General features: G+C 38.2%; 1 protein-coding gene across 1 annotated transcript in view; it reads left to right on the top strand.

The window, feature by feature from the left end:
* Positions 1-27856, top strand: part of CNKSR3 (CNKSR family member 3) — a 100969-nt gene that overhangs the window by 61414 nt on the left and 11699 nt on the right. Inside the window, exons 3-7 of the mRNA XM_075596929.1 lie at positions 1-90; positions 2757-2844; positions 17295-17336; positions 23118-23237; positions 23870-23929. The exon at positions 1-90 is cut by the window's left edge and continues 113 nt beyond it. Coding sequence (XP_075453044.1) covers positions 1-90; positions 2757-2844; positions 17295-17336; positions 23118-23237; positions 23870-23929 — 400 coding nt within the window. The remainder of the gene's footprint in view (positions 91-2756; positions 2845-17294; positions 17337-23117; positions 23238-23869; positions 23930-27856) is intronic.

Here is a 27856-nt window from a genome sequence, read left to right as displayed (position 1 = left end):
AAATGTATCTCGCAAGCCTCCCAATGATTTCCTTACCTCAGTGGTGGAGCTTATTGGCTCTGCTAAGGCTTTATTAGCATGGCTGGACAGGTAAGGAAAAATACATTGTCCCAAACTGCTAAATCGTTATCCATCCAGTGTCATTGTCCCCTTATACTGAGACAAGTAAGGTGACCTAGATCACACGAGAAAGCATTTTATATACAGATGTAGCCAGGGCTATTGTTCCCACTGGCACGTTATAGTGAGCTAGTGTATATTGCGATGCTCTGCGTTGTATGTGCTTTTGTGTCCTGTGGAAACTCTGTGATAGTCTGTGTTATAATGCGATATTCTGTATAATTATTAGGAAGTAAAATAAAGCTTGCTACATCTGTAATTTTGTCTGACACCTGATCTTGATTCTTGATCAGGAGTTATATCAGTATTGTGCATGATTCTGTAAAACCTTATTCGAGATTACAATTGATAAATTGTTTCAGTAGGTCATGTACACAATGCCAGGGGAAACGTGTAAATCTTAAAGCTGCTGTTCAAGCTGCCGTTTAAAAAAATAAATAAAAATCATTCCATTCAATATGTGCATCAATACAATCTGCACACTGACAAGTGATTAGCTGAGTTGCCGATTGATCCGTTCTCCTGTGATAGATCAGCAAAGATTCGGCTTGGGGTTTCACTAAATCACAGTCACTGCTGCAGAAGAGAACCCAAGATGCAAAGTTCTGTGTGAAAGATCATGTGATCAGGCAGTCACTAGCTACAATTGGTGCACTGCTAAAGAAGAGGAAGGGGATGTGATTTTGTAAATAGCTGCTATAGAAACAAGAATGCTTGTTACATTATAATATATTAAAAATGTCTTTAATTTTTTTTTTTTTTTTAATGCTACAAGTGTTTTTTCATAGTATAGAATTCATTTATTTAAAAAAAACACATGTAGGATATTGCTTGATCTGCAGCTTTAAACTGACATCTACTATAACTTGATATACATGATGCTCTTGTTTTGAAAGCAACATATGTATACTCCCAGAAGAGTGTATGAAAGAAGAGGAAAGCCTGGGGGATGGGTACATACAGAACATTCAGTATAGACGCTGCATATCAGATAGGTTGGAACAATGAGAGATGGAACTTTTTCATGCACAAAAAAACCTACTCGCTTAATTGTATTGTATGTTTTTATTTATATAGCGCTAAAAGTGTACTCGGCGATTCACAAAGAATACAGTACAGGAAATTATAATTATACAAAAAGTGCAGCAAAATTAGACAATAGAAAAAGAAATCCCTGCCCCGAAGAGCTTACAATCTAACAGGTTTAATGGGGAACTTACAGAGACAGTAGGTGAGGGAGTAAGTGCTGTAGATGGCAGTGCTTGGTCACAATGTGTGGTAGGAGTGATTGAGTGTGGGACAATAGCCATGAATGCAGGCTATTGGGATACTTGACTTTTGGGGTGAGATTTAAGACTGGTCAGTATTAAATGAAAAGGTTAACACCGTTTACAGGGGAAGAGATGGCAGGGACGCATGAGTGAGATCAGGTGTGTATGTCTGACTTGAGGCTATGGAGAGATCCCCAGCAGAGGGAAGGAGTAGATAGAGGGTGTGAATAGAGGATTTGTGTGGGTGTTTTTTATTGAGGGCTGTAGAAGTTGCTGGGAAAGGGGTGTATAAATAATAGTGCAGTGGGGAGTGGGGAAATTGGAGAGAACAGAGACATTCACAAAGGAGTGAGGAAATAGTAAACAGAAAAAGCAGTAGGGAGGGCATAGTAAGATGCAGGAGGAGAGACTTCACAGGTAATGGAGGATAAAAATGAACAAATAATCGGTTAAAAGAGTGTCGCACAGTGGCAAAGTTGTATTGCAGAGTCCCGATCTTCCTCCAATCTTCACCTCCAAAATTAACTCTTGTATACACTTTAGATATGACACTTAAGATGTGACTCTTTTGATGGTAAACAGCTATATGCTTAATGACCAATAACTATGGTGAGCTCGCCCTTATAATGCAATCAGGGGTTAAAACGCATTGCTATAATTAAAAAACTTTTTTTTCTCCTGCTTGAGCAGCAGGAGGAACAGTTAATGTGGCATATAACAAATGATGCCGATTCTCATGGTCTGACTTTGAAGACGTCAGGTCACTTGTACAAACTGAGCCAATCCAATCGTGTTAATCCTCTTCAATTTTGACTAATCCGGGATGCTTGGAGAGAGAACCCAAATAAAACAACCTTCTTAATTCAGCTACATTAGTCTCTTAGTAGCCTTCTATGAAAAAGGCATCTATTTTGTTCTGTTATTGAACAGACAACTTTAATTTCAAATACTAAAACATGTCACTTGAGTGTTCATAAACGGCTGAATTTCTCATACATTCTCATCCTAAGGAATGAAAAACATGATGAAAATTCCCCGGAGCTTTACTGCCCATGTCATTGAACAGACACACAATTTATATTTCCCGTTGCATTTTGATAGAAGGCAGACGGCTGTCCAGTGTCTGTATGCATCGCACAGTGAAGGAATTTAAACTTGGCGTTATCTTTGTATTTATTTCTGTAGTTCAAGACTTAGCTGCTGTAACTCTCAGAGAGGAAGCCGTGGTATAATAAGCTGCAGTATGATGTTCTTTGGCCCGGTGACCCATGTCTGCACGAAATAGATGTGGTTTGCTTGCCAGCATGTGCTGTTTAAAGATTTTCAAGTAGTCTTTGTTCAAATTAGATTTTTGTTTGGTTACAGGACACCGTTTACAGGGATCACTGACTTCTCTGCAACAAAGAACAAAATCATTCAGTTGTGCTTGGATTTGACAACCACAGTTCAACAGGTCAGTAGATCTCCTTAAGAATTAAATGGAGTTTCTCATTATCTCCCACTCTCCTAACCATAATATGACTGTCAGTTATGAAGTGTAACAATCCTAAAAAGAATGGATGGAAAGCAACTGTTTTAGTCTTGTTTTGAGCTAAAGGAATTTTTTTTGTTTCAAAGAAGACCGGATAAGATGTTGGGTCAAAAATAGAGTAATTTTTGGTGCTACAAGAAAATTTCTCTCTACAAATAGTGTCACAATATGGGTGATGAGCTGTGTCTGAAAATTGTTTTGGTACTTCTTGCAGGAATAGAGTTAAATTGCTAATGTGAAAAAGACTTCAGCTTATATTTACTAAGCTGTGCTATGCCATAACACACACAGGTGTCTTCAAGTACCAGAAGATACATTGGCATAGCACTGCTTGTTAAATATACATAGTTAAATATTAGCTGAGGTTGAAAAAAGACATACTGTACATATATCAAGTTCAACCTATGCTAAATTTAGACGACAGATACTTTATCCTATATCCGTACTTAAAATATATTGATCCAGAGGAAGGCAAACAAAAAACCCAAGTGAAATATCATCAAATTATATCTCATAAGGGGAAAAATAAATTCCTTCCTTACTCCAAACATTGGCAATCGGATTACTCCCTGGATCAACATTCTTCCCATGTTTACTTATTTGGCATATCCCTGCATACCATTCCTTTCTAAAAAGATGTCCAACCTTTTTTTGAACAAATCTATTGTATCTGCCATCACAGTCTTCATGGGCAATGAATTGCACATTTTAACTGCCCTTACTGTAAAGAACCCTTTCCTTTGTTGCTGGTGAAATCTCCTTTCCTCCTACCTTATGGGATGACCCTGTGTCCTTTGTACTGACTTTGGGATGAATAGTTCTTTTGTCCTTGTACTGTCCCCGAATATATTTGTATATAGTCATCATATTCCCTCTTAGACGCCTCTTTTCTAATGTAAATAAATCTAATTTAGGTAGCCTCTTCTCATAAGTTAGATTGTCCTTCCCCTTTATTAATTTGGTGGCTCTTCTCTGCACTCTCTCTAGTTCAATTATGTATTTTGTAAGGATTGGTGCCCAAAATTGTACTCCATATTCAAGGTGTGGTCTTACTCATGCTTTGTAAAGGGGCATAATTATGTTTACTTAATGTTCATTAATGTGTATTTACATGTATACCTGCTTCAAAACGCTTGAACAAATAGCCAAACATTCTGATTAGAGGAATCTTTGTAAAAGTTTTATCAGTGGCATAGTCCTTGTCACTAGTTTGTTGCAAATTATTATCTATCTCATGTTTGTCTCATCTTGTAAAATGTTTAACTATAGCATGCACAATAGTTCTGGGGAAATGAAGTTATAGTTCTTTTAAAGGTGCATTTTTAGTCAAAGGGTGAAATCTGCTGAGTGTTGGGAGCCTGAGTCCTTTGTTAAATGCCCCAATCTCTTCTGGGCCATAGGTCAGTTCTAAGGAATGGACACATCTATTTAACTCATTATCCTACTACAGTGACTGATCCTGTACATCTTGGACTTTTCTTGTATGTTGGGGATTTCTGTTCTTCATAAACCAAAGTGGAATTAGAATGACAAGGTGTTGCTCATTTAATATCAGGAAACGAATGATTGAATAAATGTTTTACATTTACTTCACTTTTAATTTGGACTTCGGAAAATTACTTCTCGCTTGATCCCTGACCCGTATCAGGATTTTATAATGGAGCAAGTTCACCTTTGACCATACAAAGCTAGTACACTGTTGGATACCTTCTGAGGTCATGCATTCCAGTTATTAACGCTTACAACCCCTTTGTCAAATTCTTCATCCATCATCCTATACACTAGTTTTGGTAAAGTCTTTCTATTCCTGAGAAAAGAGTATTGTATCTACAAAGCATGGAATATATTAACCCAAGTAAAATGCATTGCACTTATCATGAGCATCCATGTAAAAGACACAGCCACACTTAGTACTGTAGAGATTGTCTTTAAGCCCCCTTTTCAAGTTTAAATATTTAGTTGTGAAATATCCTAGCAGTTATTTTGATGAAATATTCAAGTAGAAATATTTCTTGCAGGCCTCTTTAAAATGGAAGATGCCACTTGCTGCATTCTTTTCTCGGCTGGATATGAGATAACTATTCTTAATTATGGCGTACTGTTTAGGACCGCTCCATAAAAGAAGACATCATGGAACTAGAAAAAGTGCAGAGAAGAGACACCAAATTAAAAAAGTGTGTGACTGTGGGTAACTGACTGACCTGGGTGGGTGACTGACCTTGGTGGGTGGGTGGTTGTGTGGGTGACTGTATAGAGGGGGCCCTTCTGTGCAACAGAGAGATTGAAAGGGGTCCAGGCGGCTGATTATAGAACTTGCGTCTGACTTTTGGGGTCCTGCACATGTGTGCGCTGCTGGGCAGGCCTGTACACGCGCGGCACGAGCCACACCTGTGCATGCCCGCTGTGAATGGTGCCGGCATCGACCGTGCCTGCGCACGTTGTTGGGCGCACCGGCTGTATTGCGAATGTGGGGAGGCAACTATTGGGCTCTGCGCATGCACACCGCGGCTCACAACCTCTTCTGCGTATGCATATAGTGTTAACCTCCGGTGCGGCCTGGAATGGTGTTTTTTGCGCATGCGCGAGGGGCACGCGCAATGGGCGGGCGCACGCCCATTAGGAGCGTGACATCACCCGCATTACGGTTTTTTTGTTACAAGGTAAGGATTTGTTCCCATGAAAGCTCTGTAGATGCCAGCAAAGAAGTTTCTCTTCAAAAAGTGGATAAAAGGTCTGATTTATGATGAAAGGCTACCCAAAATAGGTTTATTTACATTAGAAAAGAGGTGTCTGAGAGAACTGTTTACAAATATATTCAAGGAACTTTCGAGGAAACTTTTCATCCCATGGAGAGTACAAATGAGACATGGTCATCCCCTTGATATTAAAGGAAAGGAGATTTCACCAACAGCAAATGAAAGTTGACTAAGGAAAGGTATACAGGGATATACCAAATAAATGGCACACACAAAGGAGTTTGATCCAGAAAGTAATTTGATTGCGATTACTGGAGTTAGGAAGGAAATCATTTTTCCCTTTTTGTGTCCGTTAGATCATTTTTCACTGGGCTTATTTGTTATTTAACATAGGTTAAACTTGATGGACATTTTTCTCAACCTCATCTACTATGTAACTATGTACTCCCCATAAAAAGCAGTACATGTGTATTCTTTTGCGATTTCTTATAGAGGGGCATTTAGATGGAGGTTGGCAATTTAAAAAATAAATAAATTACATTATTAAACAAATATTAAGATTAGCATGGAAGGTGTCATGTCAATGCTTTTCACGTATACTCCACTGTATGCTGTTGACCTACTATAGCATTCTAGTTTTTATGCTGGGTTTTGTCATGTGCTTCGGTCATGCTGCTTATGCAAAGTCAAAAGAAACTGAAATATCCAGGTAGCCTTTTGTTAATTTCTCTTGTAACACTACTTTGCATTCATACTCCGATAAGAGAGACTATTTTCAGTCTTTGCTGGCGACATACAAATTAACAGAGGAGGGTTATTTCACACGTGTTCATAGTTCTATTAAAATGTACATATATTGAAGAGAGGGTGCACTTCATGAGTAATATTTATCATTTGTCTATGTATCTGTAAATTACAATGCAATAATAGAGGTTTTATTTCTTTTCTGCATTCCACGGTTGGATTTCAGGTGAGCGAAAAACAGTAAAGCTAGAAACAAAGCTTCTAAAGATGATTCCATTACATATTGGAAGATACTGCCAACTCACTCGCAATTCAACAACCACTGCCGAGTTGTTACTGTATTTACGGTATTAATGCTGGCATAAATTGCTTCCAAAATAGGACATAGAAAACCGTTTCTTCAAAAATAAGCAAAGAAAGCATTTTTCGTTGACTTAAGATCAGGACCCTAAAAGCAGTGGTTGAAGTGTTATGGTACTAGTGGGTACCGAGTACTTCTCCCTTTATAATTTACAACCCCACAGTATCACCATTTTATTGTATTCTGTTTTCTAGGCCTATATATTGTTTAAATAATTCTAAAATGTTTTTTCCTCAATGTTAAAAGCATTTAGAATTTTGGTAAATCAAATACAGTATCACTATTTGTTTTAAGTCACTTTGACCACTGCCTAAAAGTGACTCATCCTCTGATATAGTAAATGTTCTATTGACAAATAGTTGATCTTTTCCACCTTGTTTTACGATGCCACATTCCAATGTCTAGCAGCACAATCCTCTTACCATTGTGGTGAACAGACATTGGCCTGTGATAGAACTTCAGTGTAGTGAAAGGTTGAATCCACACATCAGTTTTGCAATTGCACCATACATTTCAGAAGGACTGCAGGACATCACCATTTAAATACACTCTGCAGGAAATAATTTTCTCTGTTAAACCAGCTTTTTGTTTTGAATACCACAGTGGAAGATTCACCCTGACACACAGAGAAACATTTAAGCCCTTATTCTATACACTGCGATAGCACCAATCGGACACTATGCACACACAAAGCCACAGTGGAACTTCACGCACGATAGCACCTTATAGAATAAGGGCCTTAAAGCACAACGTTCTGCCGATCATCAATATGGGGAATTGATTTGTTCTTCCTAAAAGCGCCAGGATTTCAGATGTATGAGGCAAAAAAAATTAAATGGACATTAACGACCTATAAGCAGCAGTACTTCCTTTTATTTGTCTTTTTATGAGGTGCTTGGGATGTTTAGCAGCTATAGATAATGAAGGTGAAGAGATAAACAAGCGCAAATAACATTACTTATAAATCAAATAACACAGATGGTATACTATCCTTAATGAGTGCAGCTCCCGACGTAGAATTCAAACCAAATTCAACCAGCAAACGAAGGAGAAACAGGTGCGCAAATCATATCAGGACATGGAAAGAAAGTAGAAACACAAAATAGTGCAATATTGTCAACCCCAGCAAATGATTTCAGTGTTGAAAGCTCTATAAAATATGCACTCACGTGTGTAACATGATATGAAAGCGTTGTGGTTATTAGAAGTTACCAACTTTTGTCTCCAGATAGGTACTCCAGATCCATAGGGAGGGGGGGAAATCCATATACAAAAAAAGGAAAGCAAAAATAGTATAGTACTGTTTTTAATATTAAAAACACAAAGTATTCCACTTACATAAGTGCCTTTGTTTGTGAGCATTCAGACCACCCTGGGTTATATGGTCAGACAAAGATGTTCACACCAACAGCATCTGCACCACGGCCGTCACAGCAGGTACTGGACTGAATGAAGTCGTCTTCCACTCTGGATGTCATCAACAAGGGCCACTTAGTATTCACTGATTCACCCAACATGCGTTTCCACTGTAAAGTCTTCCTCAGGAGCTAATCTAACTTCCTTCTATGTTTCCCTCCCTTAAATAACCCCCCGCATTCATTTTCAAATTACGGAGCGTCATACATGACGTCACTACGTTCGGCGTCACACAACGCATCACGTGATACGTCATCACGCATTTATTTGCATGTTCAATATGTCAAAACTTTACAAGGTCCTGAAGTATACTGGCTTATGCAGCCCTATGTTTAACATAAAAATCCACCATCTTGGGATTGGATTCGTAGAATGTCCCCGTGACGTCATTGCGTCACGTTTCTCACCACAACACGTGACGCGTCATCACGTGACCGTCAACAACTCCAAACTTTATAGAGTCCTGACATGAACATTTTCTACAACTAGTAGAACATGTTAATATGGAAAGACAACACTATACAATAGGTTGAATTGACGAAGCGTCATGAGTGACGTCATTGGGCTCGACGTCTCATAGCGCATCCTATCAAATAATTATGCACTTAAATGCCATCTCGCATAAACAATGAAAAATAAATTACTTTCATCATCAGAAAAGCATAGGAATTGCTCCAACAATTCAAGGTTTATACATTTGAATAAATTCTAACATAGTATTAACTAAAATTGAATTCAACAAATTAAATGACTATCATTATAACAAATATGATGCCATATATAAACACAGTATTATACATTCAACATTAAAAAATCACAATACCTTGGGCATACTTTATATAAATAAAATAAAATATTAATCATTCCTGTGTCAGTACAAATGCCTGTCATTAGATGGACTTCCACAAATACTGACAGAAGGATGATCACAAATATTGATTCAACCCTTTCTACATAACATTAATTGTTGATGAATCCAAGGTAGAATATATCTAAAAATAGAAATATAATAATTAGACATAAAAAAGGTTAACAGTTATCAATGACATTCCTGGGAATTTAGAGAGTATAATTCTAGTCTAAACATCAGGTTAAGAATGCGTTTGTCAAAATCGACATTTAAACCTCTTGGTTGTAACTTTCTAAACCTATGAATCCAAAAGGATTCTCTCCTGGATAATGACTGTATTCTGTTTCCTCCCCTCCAGTGGGCTCATGTTTGCTCAATCCCCATATATTTAAGTCCGGAGGGATCAGAATGATGACATTGTTTGAAATGGAGAGACACTAGGGGGCCTATGCAGAGAGCAGCGCTATTTCGAAATTCGCCATTTTTTGGAAAAAATCGCGCAGAAAACAGCAGAAAATGGCGAGTTCCGAAAAACGCGCCAATTTTTCTTTTCTATTTCTAAAACTCGCCTCGCGGCTGGCGAGAACCTCAATCTCGCCAGTTTTAAAAATATCCTAATGCAGAGAGGCGCGAACGGCATCTAGCGGCTGTTCGCGCCAATAAAATGGCGCGATTGTCTCCTTTTTGCCTCGCCAGAAAAAATTGGCAAGAAGCTGCCGCTCGCGGCCATTGCAAAGGGAAAAAAAAGGCGCAATTTTTTTTTTACACATTTCTGAAGCGCGCATCTCGCCAATTTAAACTCGCCAGACGCATTCATGTTAAACATAGCAGACTTCGCACATTTCTGCATATGGAGAATAAAACTCTCCAAAAAAGCTACTTTTTATGAAATTCGCCAATTTTAAAATTCGCTGCTCTCTGCATAGGCCCCATTGTGTGTTTCTAACCCAATGCTAATATTACGTATGTGCTCTAATATTCTCACCCTCAGAGGGCAGATAGTTCTTCCCACATACTGATAATTGCCGGGACAAGTCAAAATGTACACTACATATGTGCTTTTGCAATTAATAAATCCCTTCATCTTTATAATTTCCTTTGTATTAGTAGAAATAAAAGTATCAGTTTTGTCAACCCCAAATCTGTAAGCCTTGCATTTATCGCACTTAAAGAACCCTTTAGGTTTTCCAGGTAACCATGTTTTATTATAAGTAATTGAGTCTTTTCTTAAGGCACTCGGAGCTATATTATCTTTTAAATTTCTTGCTTTTGTAAAGACCACCTTCGGATATTCTGGAAGGTAGTCTTTCAAAATAGCACCTTGTTTCAGAACATGCCAATGTTTACGGATAATGTTCTGAATTTTGCCTGATTCTCTATTAAACTGTGTAATAAAAGGTATAAAGTTATTACTAACTTGTTTCTTTTTCGGAATGCCTAATAGACGTACTCTATCTTGTTTTTTAGAGCTCTATTTTTCGCTTCTTATATCATAGTTGGATCCTAATTTTTTTCTTTAAATCTTTGTTCCAGAATTTTTGCTTGATCCTGAACCTCTGTACATTTTCTTATTATTCTTTGAAACTGTCCAAAGGGGACACCCCTCAGCCAATTCTTATGATTGCAACTAGAGTCAAGGATAAAACTGTTACAGTCTATATTTTTAAAGTGGGTCTTTGTTTTAATTCTTTGATCTTCTGTATATATCAATAGGTCCAAAAATGGAATAGACAACGAACTGTGTGTTTCTGTGAATACTAAATTATAGTTATTCACATTGATGTAAGCTAAAAAGTCCAACAAAAGAGATTCTGCTCCATCCCAAATGAAAATGATGTCATCTATGTAGCGCCGCCATAGGACAAGGTTTGCGCCATAGGGGTTATGATTGTAAATAACCTCTTCCTCCCAGTTTCCCACGAAGAGGTTAGCATAACTTGGCGCAAACCTCGTACCCATGGCGGTGCCACATATCTGAAAATAAAATTTGTCTTCAAACATAAAGAAATTATGAGTAAGAATATACTTTATACTCTCTATAATAAAATCTACCTGAATTTGATCCAATTTCTTACTATCCATCAAAATAATTTTGATTGCATCACAACCTTGAGAATGATTGATCACTGTATATAGTGAGCATACATCTACAGTACATAATATAAATCCCTCCTTCCACTCAATATTCTGTAGTAGATTAATGGTATGTGTCGTATTTTTTAAATGTGATTTCAATTCTACCACATAATCCGGGAGGAATTGATCAATATACATAGATAAATTAGATGTTGCCGACCCAATTCACGATATAATCGTTCTCCCCGGTGGTCATATTGGATCTTTCTGTAATTTCGGTAAATAATAAAAAATAGGAATTTTAGGAAACAAAATATTTAAAAATTTAAATTCCTGATCATTTAATATTCCCTCATTTAAAACTTTATTTAGTAATATCCCCAATTCTTGTGCAAATATTTTAGAGGGGTGTGTCGTAAGATGTTTATACGTAATTGGGTCACCTAATAGACGTAGAGATTCTTCTATATAATATGACCTGTCCATAATTACAGTTCCTCCGCCTTTGTCGGCGGGTTTAATCACTGTCAGTTCTCTCTGACAATAGTTTTAGGGTATTGTTTCTTTTTGATTTAATTTTTTCTTTTTGGACTGATTACTTTCAATTCTTTCCAGGTCATTTATAATCAGATGATAAAATGTGTCCACAAAGTTACCTCTATCTTGGTAAGGATTGACGGTAGATTTAGGTTTTAATCCTGTGTGGACATATTTTTCACCCGATCCAAATACCCTTTCATTCCTCAAATCAGGTGAATCAAATTTTCTTTTCAAAAAGTGTCTTTTAACCGTTAACTTTCTTAAAAATTTGTTTGCATCTATAAATGCATTAAAGGAACTAAAATGAGCAGTTGGGGCAAATTTTAAACCTTTTGCCAAAACTGATTGTTCATCCTTAGAACAATTTTACTCAGATTAAAGATGCCCTGTGTACTATTCACTTTGCTGTCTTTGATTGTATTAATCCCTCCTCTTGTTCCTCTTCTATAGATTCTTCCCGTTTTCTCCTTTCCCTGGGTGTTTGGGGTCTGTAATCTTCCCTTAGTGGGGAGAATCTGTTCTGGTGTGACCATGATGTTAATGGTTTCTCCCAGTTCTGACTCCTCCCTTCTCGTGGGGGATAACGATCCAGCTCTATAAAAAAATGAGCCAAAGCAGAAGTGGTAGGGACCTCCCCTTCATCTTCTCTTGATTGATATTTAACATAAGGTTAATAATCCCTTTTTTCATATCTCTCATAACTTCTTTCCCTTCTTGGAGGGCTCCTTCTTTTTTCTACATATCTTTCCCTATAATGAATTGGACTTTCTTTTTTATAATATCTAGATGGTGATTGTTCTCTTTTTTTATAAGATAAATTAGAACCTTTTTTGTTTTGTGGAACTTTACCCCATTCCTTAGAATGGTCTCTTGTTTTTGTTTTTACCGGTATTTTTTGTTGTTCTGGGGCCCCCTATTTAGCTTCTTGTTTGGCCCAAGTTTTTATTTTACCAGTAGCATAGTCTTTTTTTATCTCTGTAAAATTTAGATTTTTTCACAGAGATTAGGTTACTTTCCAACAAGTCTAATTTAGATAATGAAGGGGTTGAAAGTTCTAACTTGCTATTAATTATTAAATAATTAAGATATCGTTTTCAATAAAAAATGGGAACTGGAAAAAGCATCTTAAACATGTGAGATATACACTGTTTTTGTCGGGGGAATAGGCAGGTACTCTTCCTGCAGCGATCAAGGCTGAGTTACAAAGTCATTGTCAGGATTCTCAATGACAGTCATGTAAGAGTACCTCGAAAAACCTGCAAGTATTATTTTACATCAACATGTCTTTGAAATTGATACCTAGAGCGTCTCATAATTAAATGAATGCGAGAGGACAAGTAAAGGCAACCAATAATACGTTTTTACTTCTTATGTTGGTCTATACATGTAAACATTTCTACTGGGCTGCAGTGAATATAAAGGTACCAGTCCGAAAGTAAACCTGGTTTAAACGGGCAAACCCCCCTAGGACCCAAGTGAACTAATTCCAGTGACATGTTTAGGGGTCTCATCTAGGTAATTGATGTATTGTTTAGCCAAATCTGGCACCTTTAAGTATTTTTAGCTTCTTTTTTTAAAGTTAGACCTGGTAGGTGTTTGATTTCCTTTGCCGCTACCTTTTTGTGTGATGTCGCTTTGTTTTCAGCAAGTGCTTGTAGAGCCAGAGTCCCATCTCCCCACAAGTTTATTGGCTCCCTGATAAAGACCGGGTGGGAGAAGGGTAAAGAAAACAGTTGATTAACAAACACTTCCCCATTCAGAGGCCCCTAAGAAATTTAACTGGCTGACTATATGGGATTTCAGCTTTTGATATAATTTAACAATCAAAGTGATTTCATTTAAATATCCAACAGTGCTCCAAATATTCAAATACAGCGGAACCCCGTTAAAACGCAGTTTTTGGGGTCCACCCGATAAACCACGTTTATAACAGGGATCGCGGAAAAAAATGGCCGCCGTGATCAGGGATTCCGTGTCCGCGGATAACTCTCCCAGCTCTCCCTGAAGCAGCACCAACCCCAAGCAGCATTACCCGGCATCTGCAGCAGCAGCTGATCTGTGTCCTGTGCAGAGAAGCTGTAAGTGTGCGAGAGGAGAGGGTGCGGGGGGAGGATCTCATGTGTGGGCCGGAATGTCAGCTGTCTGTGTGTGTGTCCCCTGGCCAGGAACCAGCTCCCTTCTCTCCTCCCCTCCCCTCCCCCCCCCCCCTGGCGGAGGTACAGGGAGGGATGGGGGAAAGGTGTGTGTATGGGGGGGGGGGGAAATGTGCAGGGCGGGTGATGGGCAGAGGGGGATGGGATGTGCAGGAATGGGGGGATGTTATGGGCAGGGGGATGAGATGTGATGTGCAGGCTGGGTAGTGATGTGCGGGCAGGGGGATCTGATGTGCAGACTTGGGGGGTGGTGCAGGAAGGGGGGATGTGATGGGTGAGGGGGATGAGATGTGATGAGCAGGGGAGTATTGTGTGTCCATCCGATAGCAATAAAGCTTTGAAAATAAGTTGCTTTTAAAAAACGGGAGCCACACTCACCGCGTTATAATCGGATCCGCATTGTAGCGGATCGTGCTATAACGGGGTTGAGCTGTATGTGGTTGCTTTTGTTTCTTTGTTGTAATTAAATACCAATTGTTTTTCTTTGGGGCGAAGTGTTTCCTTGAGCTTTTTCTCACCAAGAGGGCTGACAAAGATAAGTGGAGTGGAAGAAGGGTTTAGCAATCACCAAGTTATAACCCCATTACCCTTTGTGTTTAAGGTCCCGTGGCACAACATTTGCAGTCATGTGAAAGTTTCAGCAGCAATCACATGACCGCTATCACCCCCTGCAAGAACAGAGGTGGAGGGGGATCCTTCCATTTCGCTCAGGCCGACCAAGCGGTCTGCTCCATCAACCCAATAAAAACAAGTATTTTCCCCATGACATACCTGGTACGTCATATAGAGCGCTGTAATGGTTAAACATGGCACTGGCATTAGTGCATTTTGGTCCTAGGAGGGATTGCATATCCTGCCAGCTGCACAGAAATTAATTAGTCCATTAATTGAGAGAGACTAAACTTAGGGGGAAAAATACTCAACATTAGTAAGAAAATAAAAAGTTCTGGAGAAAATGCAAGTTACCTGCAGTTTGTAAGAAATCAATGGAGACCTTGTGCAATGTATGTGTGCCTTGCTCCTAAGGAGTTTGCATCAAATGTCTCTCTTATTGGCTTGCTCAGTGTTGGTAACCTTCTCAGGGTGTTGGATTCATGCAGGCTGGGTGTTAGTAATGCAATGATGGGCACCAGGAACTTTGTTCATACATACAGCATCTTTATTAATTGCCGTTGATAAAGTATTTATCAGAACATATCCGTTATACCTTGAATAGCCATATTAGTGTCCACTGTTTGTATTCTCTTCCCTAGCAGCCCCAATCTTGGTGCTAAGACTTGACTACTTATGGGTTACCTAATTGAACCAACAGATAGGAAAAAAGCCATTCATAGCTCAAAAGGACAGCCATAAGAGATATTAGTGAATCTCTAATAATCCTAATGTATCGTGTGTGTGTGTGTGTGTATATCTATATCTATCAGTTCGGGTAATATCGGCAGTGAGTAGATGCAGGTATACTCAGTAACTTGGCGGAACTACTCAGTGGTTGAAAGGAGAAATAAGGACTTCTTGGGGTTTGTGTACGGATGGAGCCCACAAGCTCTACTGGAACAACTGGTGCGAAGATAATAGTTCTAAAGCTTCGCTCGATTTGAAGTTCGCTCTCCGTCCCTCTATTGTCCCGGTGAAGCGTGGAACAGATCCCAATTAAACACTGTCTCCTTCAAGCAAAGTACAGTATGGTGTATCCTGTGTCCTGCAAGGCTGCCGCGTGTCTGTCCAATCAGGAAGCAGAATGCAAAAAGGAAGCAGAGGATTGGCTGGTATATAAAAATAAGAACAATGTATTGAACTACATGCGGGAAACTCATTGGAGAATCCCCTTGTTTAGTCCCTACCATGTCCCTTGTTTTTATTATGTAGTTCAATAAATTATTTTTATATACCGGTGAGTTGTTAGTGCTTTTTCTTCGGGTCCAATGACCAGCCAATCCTCTGCTTCGTTTTTACCTAATTAATCCCTCTGCTTTTTAGCGTCGGTACATCTCCTGTGGGCCCCTGCCGGGCCTTGCACTACGCTCTCTCTCTGTCTGCTGTGAGTGTCCCTGTCATTCGTACTGAATGCCATCTCATGGTCTTCTGGGTGAGAGTCGGCTATAGGCCCTCCGATTGGGCTGATCCAGCTATGCCTTGGGAGGCATAGGCTGCCTCTCTGTGAAATATGAGTAGTGTGGAGCCCTTCCCGAGGACATGATCTATGTAGTGCACTTTCGCGAACTATAAAACCAAATAGGGGATCCTTACCCTATAGCATAGAGTCCCCTATATTGTAACCTATATACACAATTCACAGTGAATTCACCCCCCTCTTCAACTCCTCCTGGGACCTGACATTCTAGAAACCTCTTCCCTATATCTATCTCCAGTAATGACATCACTAGGCAAAAGCTGGCGGGGTTATGATTCTGCCTAGTCACCCCACTATGTGATTGGGAAGGGACGTTACTCTGTGAGGGCCCACACAGATAACCCCCTAAGTAATCCCAAAGGGGTGTTGCATATAACCACTGATCTATTTTTTGAGCCTGGTGTCAGGGTTGTATTCGGAAGAAATGCGTACGGTGTTCCTAGTGTTTGTTTGAGTTTTGATATACAAAGTGAGCTATGCCTCAGGATTTAGCACTGTTTACCATTTCACTCTCTTTAGCTCAAGTATTTGTATACCAGCTGGGCTGCAAATAATTGCCCTGGAATCATTTTGTTGTCCAGGTTCTATTGAAATTTATACAAATAATCCTTTGGCTGCTTTTAGTTTGGCTGTTACAAGAGCAACAATGGGTCACTTCTATAATCTGCGAACTAGGCCAGTTTCAGTGTTCAAGGTCTTTTATATTCTGTGTGTGCAAATAATGCTCACATACCATTCCCTGCTTGAATATTTCAAGCATGAATTTAATCTGCGTTTCGGCATGCCCTGTTCAAATAGTTACACTGTCTGTTAAAGGTACAGCACCACTTAACCGTTATGCTGCCCTTATGAAGTACCATGTGTGTCATGAGGGCTGGCATGCCACGGGCAATACTTACAATTTCATATGGCGAATGGGCCTTTAAAATACTGGAGGAATGTTCAGATGCTTGCAGGGAAAATTATCATATTGCGTATCGATGCAGATACTGATATGTTTATGGGCTCTGTGGCAATGGCAAGTAGCTGTTTTAACCCATCCATGGGATCCTTCTTTCAAGTGGTATTTAAGTGTAGAAGTAAAAAAGCCCCCTCGGACATGCCATTACCTGGCACATATTTATTATAGCTTTATTTAATTAATATGAAAGCTTCTATAGCTTAACATAGGTCAAAGTAAAATATATATATATGTATGTATGTATGTACGTTTGCGGTCTTTTGTACAGACGGACACCTATTTTTGTCATGGAACTCCTCAGTATGGCTTTTAACATGACTTACAATTGTGATGTTGGTACAGGTCATGAATTGGAAACCTAGTAGGTTATATTATCTGTATTATCTGTATATTATCAGTCTATTGCTGGCGATTTTAGTAATGCTTTTGCCTTCTATTTTACAGGAATCTTCTGTTGCTGAGATGGAAGATAAAGTTCTAAATGTTGTAAGTATGCATGATCTGTGTACATAGTGGATGAGACTAGAAGGCTGTGTTAATGCTGTAATTATGCACACATTTATTTTACTAACCTGAACTGCGTGCTGAGCCCGACCTCCAGGGAAACCACTTTTTCTCGTGCAACGAGCAGTTTTGTTTATTGGCCAAGAATACTTGCCTATAGGACACAAAACTTACCTTTTTAGGTCAGGCTTGTGTGATCCCGTGGCCATATTTGCAGTTTTTTTTTTTTTTTTAATATCAAAATTAGCACACACACAAATCTACAAATCTTTTGGGCCTTGAGTGTCCCCGGTGGTCATGGAATCACAGTTCAAAGGGAACTCCCTGGTCTATGTAGCTTTGAATAAATAAATTGACCATTGCTGCTTTAAGAGAGAGTCATATTTATGTGTGTAGTAGTTAATTGTAATTAATACAGCCCCTCAAAAACTTTAAATACCTGCATGCTTGTTGTTATTGATTAATTTTGAGCCTAGGAGTAAACATAGAAACATTTGCCCATTCACATGTGGCAAAACCTCAAAATGTATTTGATTTTTGGCTTCCCCCCTCTCCCCCCTTGTATTTAGGATAACATTATCTCTAGCCCAAGTGTTTTTAAATTCCCATACTTTAGCCTCTTCCACTTCTGTTGGGAGACTATTCTACAAACCCTCCAGCCTTTCCTTGAAGAAGTACTTCATCGCATTTCCCGTTAACTCACCACCGGTCTCTTTTTCTCTGGAATATGCTTTCCTCCTGCACCTAGTTCAAACCCTTGAACATAATGCATTAGTACAAAGTGGTTTCCATGTATTATCTGCAACATTATTTTTCTGTAAAGTTCTGCGTATATGGCACAAATAAAAACATTCATAACATTTTGAGTACACATGCAATGACCTGATCACTGATCTTTGTTGGGTTGTTATAATAAAGTGGCCACCAGTGATCCTTCCATGTCTGAAGGGCTACAGCATAAGCAGAGACAACTGCTTTTACTTTCTGCGGTTTTATTCTAATAGGAAGGGATAATTATGCTTCCTAATTATGAAATGCTTATCTGATTGTCAGTGCTGCAAGAAAGCTGGCACTGGTATTTTCCGTATTCCTCTTCATTGTTAACCATGATGGTTCTCCTATATTCAGTGTCCGCTTAGCTGCTTTTTTCCCCCAGTGCACTCTCATAAACCGAGCATGGTAAACACGTATCTACTGTAACCCTCTGTTTTAGAAAACTGCATCTTATTGGGAGCTCATGTTTTCTCTCCTCAATAAACGCTATAACGTGTTAAAGAATTTTTAAATGTGCACTGCAGTTGGAAAACACTGACATAATAATGTCTACACTCCAGCATCATTCGGTAGCATGCGCGTCCGACTTCTGTTTACTTTTGTTTTAAAAGAATAATAATGAGGAACAGTCTATACAGTAATTTTGGTGTAGTCTATTCTCTGGTAGATCCTGTTCTAATGTTGGTTTGCAGAATTAGTGCATTAGTCAAATGTGTACTGCATTGCAACATTACATAAAGGTAACTCTTGTGCATCCCGTTGTCATTTATGCCTTTGGTAGTATTTTTTTTTTTAATGGAAACATTTTAATATGAAAACAATACGTTCAGACTTTCTTTCAATACAGAAATGACTTCATGTTGTATATTCTAAAGTTAAGTTCTGATACCCCTACATAATACTTTAAAGTGAAAGTGGTCCACATTGTGATGCACAGAGGAGAAAATTACAAGCAGTACTAGCATACTGTAGGTGTCATTTTATTGCTGGAATACCAGCATCCTTTCACCAGATGTTATCCATTAAAACTTTATAATAAGCAGTATCTGTCATTTCTGAAGGACGCATTTCTATTACGGTTGACTAATTTTCCAACTAATATAATGTAACACTTGGAGTATTAACTCCGATAATTTTTGTTTAAACGACTTTTTGTGGAATACCGGGAGATATCGCTGCATCTGTCTGCACATTTTTTTTGGCCTGTTCCTGAATTGCTAGATATCATTTCCACATTAATTTTCAGTGGTGTGAAGAATCATTTTCAATACTATCTGTTTTACCAAGAAGTACATACGAATTGTACACTGGCATATAACCCCTAATAATATCAAAAAAAAAAGTTGTTGTGTGTGCCGAGGACGTGCATTTTAAGTGGAACTTCTTTGTCTTTTGTCGCTGTTTTTGTCACAGAAATTGTGTTTTTGATGGTGATGTTTTTAATTAAAACACCATTTCAGTGACAAAACGCAAACAAGTTTTACTTAGAATGCGCATACTCGACACACACACACACACACACACACACAAACACACACACACCCTGTCTTAGCTATTTGCACTTCTACATTTATACTAAGTGTGAATTCCGTCTGTGTCTGTTGTCTCCGTGGTCTATTACGAGTTTTGTTTTTGTACCTGAATATTTTTTTGTGATATTGGTTTTTGCTACCTGAAATGTACAAAAAGTAGAGTGTTTTTTCTAGGTTAAATAACAAAACCAGCATGTTTTAAAAAAAAAAGAAAGTATTTTACTTCACTGTTTTGCTCTAAAATATTTTAGAGAGATTGTTTATTCTAAAGCGCTCTCGCATAAAATCAACAACTTATAAAGACCCACTCAATTTGCTTGGACAGTCTGTCTGTAAAGGGATCTATTGTTTTGCATAATTAATTCATAAAGATGCCCAAATCCGCTGTGCCCCATTAAACATTGACGTAGTATCTGATATATTGGTGCTGCTAAATTTTCATAGCTTGGTGCATGGAAGCGATTCGTATGGGTTAGACCTATTTATAGTCTCCATTTTGATATGTAGCTATCCACTTGTGACTGTTGGAATGTAACAAGGTGAACTTCACATCTTTTGTCAGCACTGAATCATATCTTCCTGCTTTTCATTTGAACTATCCAGTGTACATAAAGCCTTCCTTTTTTGAGGGACAAGGAATTCAACAGAAAGGTCTTATTAACAAAAATGTTCTTGGCAGAAGAATTAAATAGTCGTGCCAAATAAAGAGGATTTCCCTTTGAACTTTCTCTTTACTGTTATATATTGTTTGCAGTATCCAGGCCTTGCGAACGGAAAGGGAGCTGAACCATAACAATGGCATAAAACATATTCCTCTAGTACATAATTTGCATTATTCAATAGTGCTGATAGTGTATGCTACGCTTTACAATACATAATGTAACTAAAGCAAAATAACAAAAATACAAAGCCAATAGCACCAAGCATAAAAGGTAAATGTTGTTTAAGAAGTATTTTAAGAAATGCATTTGTTCATGTAATATACTGTATGGCATGCTTCCATTAGTTCATCTTTAGAGACATGGGCAGCCACGCTAAACTCAATTGGATTAGTATGCTAATTATAATTTTATTTAATTCTCGAATGTCTTTGACTGTTCTAAGGAAGGGATCCAGAATCCAGTTTATGCTTACACAGTGTCATTTCAAGCTTCATAATTGCTACAAAAATGCAATAGAGTTGTCTACATTTACCTTGGCATGTTGGCATGCTCTTCATTGTCTGCCCAAAATTGTTGCAAAAAAGTATATTTTGGACTCTTTGTGAGTTGATGATGTTGAGGAAATGCAGCAAGTTAGGCTGCGTCCCCGCTAGCGCTGAGTGCTCTGAGCGGACGGTGCTTGCCGTGGTTACTTACATATATAGATATATGTAAGTCCCTGCTCGTGGGCGGGCACACACGCTCACCGGCGCTCGGCGTTTATGTAAACCAAAAAAGGTAACTTTCCAGCGCGCTCAATGCCCCCCCCTGCGCGCGCGCATAAATGATAGGACACTTGGCGCTCATGCTCGGAGCGCTCTCCAAGCATGAGCGCGCTCAGCGCCAGCGGGGACTCAGCCTTATAGATCAGGGGTTCACAACCCTGTACATTGTGCATCCCTGCTAGAAAATATTTGTTCCACGAACCCATAATTAATCTGCCTATTCATACGACTATTGCTAATAAAACAGTTTGAGCGATCCCAGGCAGTTTAGTGTCCTGAGCTTGTGTGGCAACACACGCTTAAGAGGCCTCAAACTGCACCACAGTGTGTGCAGACAGTATGTCAACATCTGAAATATGGTATAGCTGTCATTAACTGTGTGAGCTTCCAAAGTAACGCCCCACAATGCCCTGCCGCTGTGGATGCAAAGCATTGTGGGTAGCGACTTGCTGTAATTCACAGAAATACTACCAATGCTAAGGTGCAGTTTCTACACTGGGCTCAGGAACCCAATATACAGCCTGGGATCTGCCATTACATACAGTATATTATAGGAGGAGAACCCCTTGGGGACACCTTAAAAACGCGCTGCTGGGAATCACGGTGATAGTTCTGGATTGTAAGCTTTTATGCAGCTTTAATCATAAGCAAATTGAGAAGTTGTAGATGTGGTTTTGTGTGTTTTTGTTACTTTCATAATAAACCGGATTATATGAAGGTGCTGCCTGGAAACTGTGCCCTGTACGCATTACTCTTTTGAATTAATATCAGTTAATGTTTCTTTTTGTTACTGTTAATGTTTTAGAGCAGCGTTTCTCAACCAGGGTATTGCGGCCTTCTGCCAAGGGTGCCCCTGGGGGAAACACTCTGCCTTCTCGGTCTCCAACTGAGCTGCTGGCAATTTTCTGCCTCCACTCGCTGTCCTGTCTCAGCCGGGCAGAGGAAAGAGTGGAAAGTGGGGGGAGGGGTGCAGTTGGAGAAATGGGGTGAGTGTGCTTTGTGGTAAGGGCACAGGGGTGTTGGTGAATGTGGCATTTGTTGAGAATAAGGGTGAATGTGAAGTTTGAATGTGTAAGAAGGGGGTTTGTGCGTGTGTGGACGGTGCGGGGGAGCGAAGTTTGTGTGTGCGATCTGATGAGCAGGGGTAGCCCGAGATTTAAAAAAAATCCTCCAGGGGTGATCGTGCTCAAAAACACTTGCGATCCACTGATCCGAGCAGCTTTTGGGGTTTTAATATATGCAGCCTTTGGTTAACTTTTATTACCTTGAAAACTAATTTCCTAAGCTGACGATTGATTGGTTCTCCCGTGATTGATCAGCAAGATCCTGCTTCCAAAGGTTCAATAAATTGCTGCCTTTTCAGTTTCAATTTCCATCAATCCTTCAGTCGGTGTAACTCAGCAGCTACAAGTATTCTTATATTACTAATGTAACATTATCTATTGTTGCAGTTTGCAGCTCAAACTGCTGGGAATATTGGCAACAAATTATCATAAACAGGAAAGTGTTTCAAAGATCTGCACTGCTGGGGAGGTGGGCTAAACCTGCTATAGAAATTAAAGGAAGCTCAGTATAATAAAGCTGCAGTTCAAGCTGCTGTTTTTTGTCCTTTAAGTAAAATATGCATTTAGTCACAACTTTTAGACTTCACGATTAGTTGCAATCTACTGTATCTACAAAATGTTTTTAGATTTCAAGAAATGAAGACCATTAATAATATTCTGCAGTAGGGTTTTTCCTTTTATGTTAATTATTTCTTAGTAAATATATAGCATGAAGTTAATAGATACAAGTAAACATTACTGCTTATAAAAATACAAACAACCAGAAAATTACATTGTTGTCAGTAAGTAGACTATATTAAAAAAAAAAGGGGGGGGTGTTATACAAAGTTGTAATGCTTTTGAGGTGAAGAGTAGATCATGAGAATAAAACTGTTTAATAGAAATAAACTAATGTTCAATCTGCCTAGTAAGAGCTTATACTGCCAACATTGATCTTCTACCAACATTGATTTTCTTTCTCTTGCAGTCCAAAGTGCTCAATGGGATATGTGACAAGACAATCCGGTTCACCACAGACCAACTCATTAGTCAATGTGCCTGTGTGGAGGAAGTCCACCTAACAAATATTAAACCCGGTGAAGGACTGGTAGGTGGTTCACAAAAGTATTCTCCCTTTCCCCATCCTTGTTATTAAAGGTAACAATTAGTGGACTGTTTTGGGGCATATCTATTGTATTATGGGAGGCACATTGAGACAGAGCAGCACTCGCTGCACTGAATTTGTATAGTAATGACTACATTTGACCAACAAATATGATGCAATAAAAATATGATAAATCTTTTTGTATAGATATTCCTACACTTGCACTTTAGATTATCAGAGTGCGCATATTTTAGCTCAGGATTTTAGTTAAGTTCTCAACAATTGTCCCATGGGCCTGTTAATTTTTGTATCAGGGGTTTTCAAACTATGGATCACCGGTGGCCTCCGATAATTAATTTCATACAATTCTCAAATCTAGCCTAAGGCATTTTCTATTACCATTGTCAAAAAGTATGATGACCCAATTATTACCAATAAATGTGGGTTCATGAGAATGAAAAGTTTGAGAACCCCTGACATAGATAAATTGTACCCACAATTCCAGAAATGCACTTGCTGTTCCATTTCTATTTTTGCTACATAATTCATTATTTTAATTCCTATTAGCATTACCGATAAAGCTGTTTGTTAGCGAGCATTTGTGACCAAACTTATGTTTCCTTTTCCCACCTTAGGGAATGTATATCAAATCCACATATGATGGGTTACATGTCATTACAGGAACAACAGAACATGTAAGTAAACAGAGAGAGAGATTTTTCTTTCTGTGTAGCTAATACATAACTATTTCGATTTCTTATTTATTGATTTATTGTAAATACCTTGGAAGATATGTTCAATTGGCTACTCTAAAGCTCTCTATCTTCAGTATAATTCAGCAGAATATTGAAAACCTTGTGAAAACATTTCTGTAGCGGCACAGATATTTAGGAAACAAATGTACATCATAGGTTATACAAAATAAATAATGGGTGAGATCATGGACATTTATTAGTGATGTACAGTAATAATAGGAAAGTCTAAATGCACCAAGTTGAATTCTAATGAAAGATTCCAATTTATTAACAGTTCCCAAACTTTCCCTGGCATCCTTCTTGTGTTTTCCACTTTGCCTTTTTCATCTGTTGGAAACCTCCCTGCTGTATGTAAATGGATGAATGTCAAAAAACTCAGTATTTCTGGATAGTATATTCAGAATAAATGGGTCTCGTCTACACCACTCTCTGATCTTGTTTTGATACACTGATAAGAATTTGTTATGAATGAACCCTCGTGTTTACATGACTCCCTTCTCAAACTATGAATACTGTATTTCTACTTTTGCATTAGTATCCAATCATTATAAAACTTTATTTGCAATAAATGTGCACCAAGGTGAATCATTGCACAGCAATAAGCGATATATTTATTTTCTCACTGGCTTTGAGCCATAATATTACTTTAACATAGCTATTTCATAGTCTAACACAATGTGCTCCAGAGGAGTTCATCGCTTGTAGTTGTCTTGCCATGGCTTTTGAAAACATTTAGATAAAACATTAGAATAGCCGTTAAACCACAGCACTATTTGTAATGCAATTGTCAACTGCCCTGAAACTACTCTGAAAACACATTTGGGTATTGCCAGTTACAGAAGTTGGTTTTGAAAAGCTTATACGGGCATGTCAAAACATACTTTTTTAATATGTTAAACAAATTTATCACCCTCTTGTAATCTCAACTGGAATTTAAGCTTCTTGAAAGTTTGTGTTGTCTGTTTGACTACTTATGAAAATATTAATGAATGTTACACAATCGATCAATAAAAAAAAAGTAAGCGCTAAATCTCACTGTTTTTCTATGAGACTCACTGATTTAGAATCAGCAAGCTCATAGTTTTCAGTAAAGTCTCACTGATTTAAAAATGTGTACTTTTTCATTAAAATGAAAGTTTTCTGGTTTACATACAGTACTAGCCTATATCTGAACTTCGTTTTCAGATAACTACGTGTTTAGAAGAGCCACATTTTTAAACATTCACCATTCAATTGTGGTCTTCAACTGTGCAGGTCAATTAGAAAAAGTAAAACTGGAAGTGCATGAAAAAAATAGTGGTAGTGTGCTTTGAAATGGGCAGAACATTACATTTTAAAATAGAGGGCAAAGGAAATAATAATAGTGATCACGAATGGGTATTTCCAGTTTTAGGAATAACCACCGAAGATCGTGGCGTACATTTTTCAAAAATGCTTTCTGAAATTAGAAAGTAGGTTATTTTCTTCTATGTAAATGAGAATATTCTATTAGTCCAAAGGAAAAAAAGGTATCCCGTCTATTAAATTATTCACTTATTTGTGTGCTACTGCAACTTGGCTAATATTTCTTTCACAATATGTATTCGTAAAGAACTATGGAATTGATGGTTTTGTACATACATTATGTTGTGTTCCATGTAACTCTAAAACTACTCAATGCGTCCTATAATTTGGACGCATACACTTATTTATACACAAAACAAAACACCTGGATGAAAAACAGCCAGTTGTGTGCATGGTGGTGTCATTATCATTATCTGCCCAGTCTGCTGAAGGCCCTGCATGAATCAGTATTTCCTAGGGAACATTCTTATCTTCAAGTTTTCCATTCATCGCTGCCATTGCCCACATCTGAAGTTTACCAAGCGGCAAACAAGCAATGAGACGGGCAGTTTATGAAAGAAAAGAGTTTATTTTCTCTGAGCTTGTAGATACAAAGCCCACTACAGGTGTTCAGGCAAAAAAAAACTTTAATGAGGCTCTCTAATAAACAGTGAAAATTAATTCCCAGCCAGTTGAACACATGCTTTTTGGTCGGATTACTAGAGCTTCTTTTTATTCCCTGTTACACTGTGGCTGTATGCAAAGACTGGTATTTTATTTATTTTTTTGGGTTGCACTTGTTGCTAGAGCCTGCAACTAAAGGATTTGTCGTTATGGTAGCAAGAGGTTTTCTTTTCTGGTAAACGCTATTGCAGTATTCAGTGCCTGGCCGGCACCATTGCTACAGTAGATAAAAAAATATTCCCACATGCATTAAAATCCTGCTGCCAAAATGTAGAAAAGTCTAATATATGCTACATAAAAAAAGCAGGTTTTTTTTTTTCTGTCCCCCATGTTACATGTAAAATACAGATTATGCATATTTTACCCGTATGTCAAACTAAACAAGGGTTAGGAAATCGGTTCCTTTTTTTTTTTTATATGGATTCTTCAGATTTAAAATGTATAGTATAATGTGGTCCTTTGGCTATGCTTCATTAGTATATCACCCCCTGCACATACAAAAGTGTGCTAGCAGTAATCATGCTTTCAGGAATCTTCCAATAAAAAGCTTTGATTACAGTCTAATAATGACACTGACCAGTGAGAAATAGAAAAAACGGGCTTTGGGGTGGGAAATGGTATAAATATAGTTTCATATACAGTAGTTACATAGTAGATGTTGAAATAAGACGTACGTCCATCAAGTTCAACCTATGTAAAATTTAGACAACTGATACTTTCTCCTATATCTATACTTACTTTATTGATCCAGAGGAAGGCAAACAAAAACCACATTAAGGGGAAAAATAAATTCCTTCCCGACTCCAAGAATTGGCAATCGGATTAATCCCTGGATCAACATCCTTCCCATGTATACTTATTTGGTATATCCCTGTATACCTTTCCTTTCTAAAAAGATGTCCAACCTTTTTTTGAACAAATTTATTGTATCTGCCATCACAGTCTCCATGGGTAATGAATTCCACATTTTAACTGCCCTTACTGTAAAGAACCCTTTCCTTTGTTGCTGGTGAAATCTCCTTTCCTCCAACCTTATGGGATGCCCCCTAATGTAGTATCCCTGGAACTGTGGCAGTTCTTAAAACTAGAATGCTTTGTAAATCAGTAGAATTTGGTTCTGGAAGGAAATTTGTGTCATGCTAGTAATGGACTTTAATATATCATATGAAATAAAAAGCTAAAATTGATTTTGTATGGGATTACACCTAATTTTTAGATTATCGGAGAGATTAGGTCGTTTACTGTTTTACAACAAAGTAATTCACTAAAGTTAATTTACTTGTGAAGATTATACAATCATACCGTTTTATTTAGTTTCCCATCTCTTTTCTGCGAAGTGATGATTCCGATTAGAGATGGAATCTCTCAGCCCTGAGCCTGCAAGATTTAGCCAACTACATCACGAAAAATGTGGCCCGAATTGCTGAGGTTTGGGCTGTCGGAATCCAAAAATCTGAACCTGTTCATCGCTAATTAGATTGAGCTGTTCCTAGTCAGGTTTTTTTTTTTATTCTTTTGATGGGATGAACATGCAAGGAAAATCAGCTGTCTCAATACTACTTCAATATAACTGTAAGGATAAAATTGTAGCACTCTCAGCCTAACATGGAATAATTACCACATTATTTTACAACCTTTATCAACAGATAAACTATGGTTGATTATAACACACTGATTTCAGGGTTACCAACACACGCTATGCATGTATGTATACATACATGTATGTATGTACAGTATGTGTGTGTGTCACTCATTTTTTGCATAAGTGTTCTCATAAACTTGAAAGGATTCTCACTGTTTGAGGACAGTACTTTACCATTCAAATGTCATTCTTTTGGTACAAAACTTCCATATCTGACT

The sequence above is a fragment of the Ascaphus truei genome, chromosome 4, assembly GCF_040206685.1.
Source record: "Ascaphus truei isolate aAscTru1 chromosome 4, aAscTru1.hap1, whole genome shotgun sequence".
Classification (NCBI taxonomy): domain Eukaryota; kingdom Metazoa; phylum Chordata; class Amphibia; order Anura; family Ascaphidae; genus Ascaphus; species Ascaphus truei.
Note: the sequence above shows the minus strand (reverse complement) of the source record. Positions and strands in the feature narration are given on the sequence as shown.